The 4,774-nt window shown below is 36.3% G+C and overlaps 1 protein-coding gene across 1 annotated transcript in view; it reads right to left on the minus strand.

Moving 5' to 3' along the window:
* The window catches only part of LOC107704063 (sodium/potassium/calcium exchanger 4-like), a 35,841-nt gene that overhangs the window by 7,608 nt on the left and 23,459 nt on the right, over positions 1–4,774 (minus strand). The window contains exons 4-10 of the mRNA XM_016506904.1: positions 4,046–4,120; positions 3,761–3,845; positions 3,589–3,692; positions 1,703–1,777; positions 1,433–1,458; positions 1,299–1,352; positions 750–841 (exon numbers count right to left, since the gene is read on the minus strand). Of these exons, the coding sequence (XP_016362390.1) occupies positions 750–841; positions 1,299–1,352; positions 1,433–1,458; positions 1,703–1,777; positions 3,589–3,692; positions 3,761–3,845; positions 4,046–4,120 (511 nt within the window). The remainder of the gene's footprint in view (positions 1–749; positions 842–1,298; positions 1,353–1,432; positions 1,459–1,702; positions 1,778–3,588; positions 3,693–3,760; positions 3,846–4,045; positions 4,121–4,774) is intronic.

The raw sequence follows: 4,774 nt of genomic DNA on the forward strand, positions 1-4,774 counted from the left end.
AATAACTTAAAAGATTATGCCAAGATACAGATTTTGACAATTCTTTTTAAAAAACAATTCTGCCTTTTGAAATTTCTGCTTATGTAATATATAAAAAATATTGTAATTCAATAACTGAAAACATTATTCAAGTCACAGTATTTCTGAATTGTTTTTTCAATGTTTTTTAAATAACTTGAAAGGTTATGCCAAGATATTTTGCCAAATTTAAAAAAAAATAATAATAATTTCTGCTATTTAACAAAGCATTTATTTCTTCATTATGAGCTTCTTAATTTAATAATAATAACAATAATAATAATAATAAAGTGAAGTGACATGATGTGACGTGACGTGTAGCTAATAATAATATAATTTCATGTAATATATTTAAACAATGTAATTCAGTAAGTAAAAATATAATTCAAGTTACAGTATGTATGAATAGCATTTCTCATTTTATAGACATATACATAAAGACACCCTAGAGAGATTAAAATTCAGATGACTTGCAAAAACTTGCAGAACATTTAAATATATATTACATTTCTAGCAGTGACTCTGTCTTCTTGTATGACATGTTTTCTACCATATTTGTTCAAAAAATGAGGACAGGTGACCTCATACTTGTACTGAGGGTGACATGGGTATGGAATTATGGATTATGACTTATATTACATCTGTATTTTTAAAGCCTGTCTGTTTAGTCTTACCTGGACCCAGCAGCGGTACTGACAGATCGTCCCAGTTACAGTCTAAACTGTCTTTACCGTCCTCCAGTTCACTGCCGGCCGCTGCGTTTCCATTGGCAACGTTCTTGTCGCTCCGTCTTGTGAAAAACTTCTGCAAGCTTGCATTAAATCTAATAAAGACAAAAACAAAATGAGAATTTTCTTCCAGAGAGTTTTAGTCTCTGCTGCACTCCAAGGCTGCAATTATTGGATCATAAATACAGTAAAACAGTAATACTGTACAATCTTATAACTATTTAAAATAATACTTTTCAACTTGAATATATTGTAAAATGTAATTTATTGCTGTGATCAAATCTGAATTTCTAGCATCAATACTTCAGTCTTCAGTGTCACATGATCTTCAGAAATCATTCTAATATGCTGATTTGCTGCTCAAGAAACATTTCTGATTATTATCAATGTGAAAAACAGTTGTGCTGCTTTATATTTTTGAAAAAAAAAACCTGTAGTGCATTTTATTTTTCAGGATTCTTTGATGGATAGAAAGTTCAAAAGAACAGCATTTATTTGCAATAGAAATCATTTGTCACATTAAAAATGTCATTACTGTGTATATAAACTCACTTCATGATGAGGATATATACAGCATACATGACCACCAGCACCAGACTCTCCCACCTGAAACACAACATCAAAACCACATGTCAGATGGAAATTTACAAAAATCTGACAGGAGAGGAAAATTAAAACAGACTCACCACACAATCTTGCCATCATAGATGAACTGATGTCACATGACAAGACAAACAAAAAGATAATCAGTTCTGTTACCGTTTAGTTAGTAAGTATATCTGAATATAAATATATACTGTATATATATATATAGTGGTGGCGAAAATTATTAGAACACTAGTATTTTCACGAGCTACAAAATGGTTTTAAGTCAGTTATTTCAATCTGTAGTGTGTCAATAGGAAATACCAGGTTTTTTTTTTTTTTAACAGAGCAGATATTCATTTGAGACTCACCACAATTAGAGCAACTACAGACAAAATGTAGAAGAAAGAGTCACGGAAAACAGCCCACCAGGTCAGTAAGACCACCTACAGACAACAACACAGACTACTGTTAAATACATAAACGCATGAAGATACACTGTACACTGAATATGACCTATGATTTACAAACAGAGAAAACAAAGCAAAAACATGAAACTGAATAAAACAATAAAACTTCATTATGTTCATGTAATTCAGACAGGGGCCTCTAGTTGTTATCTCAGAAATAAAAATGAATTTATTTTTAACTGCATTTTGTGTAAAAACCTTTTCTCATCAAATGAGTAAATAAATGAACAAATAAATAAATAAACCCAAGAAAATAATGAGTTAAAGAATAAAAAAATGCAGTTAATATAGAAAAAAACAGGGTCAAGGTTAAAGGTGGGGTAAGCGATTTTTAAAAAACGCTTTAGAAAACTGATTCGGGCCGAATAGCAAAACAAACTTGTAGCCAATCAGCAGTAAGGGGTGTGTCTACTCGTGATGTGGAGGAGAGAACGCTTAGTGTACAGGACGGACATTAGCTGAGACGAGCGACAGAAAGATAGAGATGGCGGATAAAAAACAAAAGAAGGCTTAAGGCAAGAAGTAGGACCCGTGTAAATATCAGATCAGTTTTCCAGCGCTGGAGAGAACTCAAGGAGCGGAAGGCCTGCGATCGGACGCCGAGGTTGCTTTGTTTCTTCTCGATAGGTGAGTAACACCGTGTCTGCGCTGCAACAGCTAAAGTCTGTCTAGTACACTGGACGTGACAAAGCGACTGTTGAAAATCATTTGAAATTTGTGTCAATATAGAACGCAGCAGCAGTTTTCTGTCGGGGATTTGTCGTGTCGTGCCGCACCGCATCCAGTGTAGACCATAAATATGTATATATATCTATGGTGTAGACAACATCACTGATTATAATGAGTTCTATAGTATTTTGTTGCGCCGCACCGCTCGGGTCCGGTGTAGACATGATGTAACATTGGTTTTGCTTTGTTTCACAGAACTAATCGTTGCCTGGGTTGCGTACGTATGTGTGGGGCGGAGCTATCAAAAGAGGGGCGAGACCCTTTTAGGGTAGGGACTTGGGGTGGGGTTTGTTTTGGTGATTTCAAATGTCAACATTGGCTACCAGAAATCGCTTACCCCACCTTTAAGTTGGAAGGTAAAGTTTCTTAGTGTGAAGAACATTTTAATAATCTGAAGAATCTTTTTCCACTATAAAGAACCTTTTGTGGACTGGAAAGATTCCATGGATGTTAAAGAGTCTTCATGGAACCATCAGTGTCAATAAAGAACTATTTTATTTTCAAGAATGAAGTGTTTTTGAGGTTATTTGGACATACATTTCTTGATGTCTCATTACAGATTCTTCATATCAGTGTTTTGGGGCTGGTTTCTTTAATGCACCATTATATAGATGATTTTCTATAGATGCATCAATAAAATATTGCTCACTTGGAAGTCCGATTCTTTCCTACGAACTGGTTCTTTCGGACAGTTTGTTTCAATGAACTGATTCACCAATTTATGTAAACATGCAATGACATAAAATATACATATTATAAGTGCTATTTTTGCACATGTAGACCGATCATTTCGCTTCATAAGACCTCGATATATCGTCAGGAGCCACAGGGATTCATTTTCTCTTGCCTGATGTGCTTTTTTGACTCTCAAAGGGACGGTAGCCATTGACTTGCATTTTATGAATCACCAAGGACCACGGTTTCAGCTCAAAATCTTCTTTACTGTTCTACTGAAGAAAAAAAGCCACCTACATCTTTGATAGACTGAGGCTGAGTAAACTCAAGTTTAGGTGAATGGTCCCTTTAAGGCTTGTGTTGGAGAAGATGCACAAACACACCTGTCCAGCAAAGATCCCACAAACTCCGATGATGCAGAGGATATTAAAGACGGCAGAGCCGACGATCGTTCCAACTCCAACATCACCGTGAGTGATGAAGACACCTGGAAACAGACACAATGAGCAAAAGTGCTGCACGAAAAGAGCGGGAACAACGGTTGTGTAACTTTACCTATAACAGAAGCGAAGAGTTCGGGCGCTGAGCTCCCCGCCGCCATGAACGTGGCTCCAGCCACATCCTCGCTCAGATTCAGCTTCTGCACAACACAACAACAGCAGACGATTCACATCCAACAAAGCCTCTGGCACAAACACCGCCCAAATCTGGAGCATTATGTTTTATGAGCTTCTGAAAGCCTCAAAGTGGGTCAGAGGAAGAACAGCGCAGATTCTGCTGCTCTCATTGTACCGCGGTATTACTCAGATCAACTGGGAATTCGCTTCTGAACAATCCTACCTCACAGATTTTCTCAAGAGACATCACGAAGTAGTCGTCGCACACGATCGCCAGGGCCAGGAACATGTAGAGAGCCTGTAAGAAGACCACAGAAGACTGTAGAAACCTCAATTCCAAAACCTCAAAACCTCAACTTATTTCTCCTAAATACCAATACGCACATGGAGACTTTTATTTAAGTCTCCTGCTTCTTAGATGTTGCTCCTATGAAAAAAATACCAGTAAAGATCTCAAAAGTGTCTCAAACTGAGCTCAGAGTTGCCAGTATACTATAGTCTGCGATCAAAAGTCAGAGATTTCATTATGAACCCAAACATTTTTCATCAAATACTCCTGGACCAAATGATCAAAGTTATAATATCCACATTTATTTTTAGCTCTGTAATTTTAAGCCAGAAATAGCTATGACAGTACAGAGGTATGAATGTTTTTATTTTTTAATACTATTTACTCACAGGATGTACCGCTGATTGTGGTTTAAGTGCATATGGCATAGCAAGTTAGAGCTGACTAACAATGTTTATCAGTGTTGTTGCTGTTATTAACTAAAACCGACTACAAAAAATTGTTTTTGTCAACTGAATTTAAGCTGAAAAACATAAAAGCACATGGAAATCTCAGAAAATAAATCTTAAAAACCTTAAAGGGTTAGTTCACCCAAATTCTGTCATTAATTACTTACCCTCATGTCGTTCTAAACCCGTAAGACCTTCGTTCATCTTCGGAACA

Source organism: Sinocyclocheilus anshuiensis, unplaced genomic scaffold (genome assembly GCF_001515605.1).
Source record: "Sinocyclocheilus anshuiensis isolate Anshui unplaced genomic scaffold, SAMN03320099.WGS_v1.1 scaffold534, whole genome shotgun sequence".
NCBI lineage: Eukaryota > Metazoa > Chordata > Actinopteri > Cypriniformes > Cyprinidae > Sinocyclocheilus > Sinocyclocheilus anshuiensis.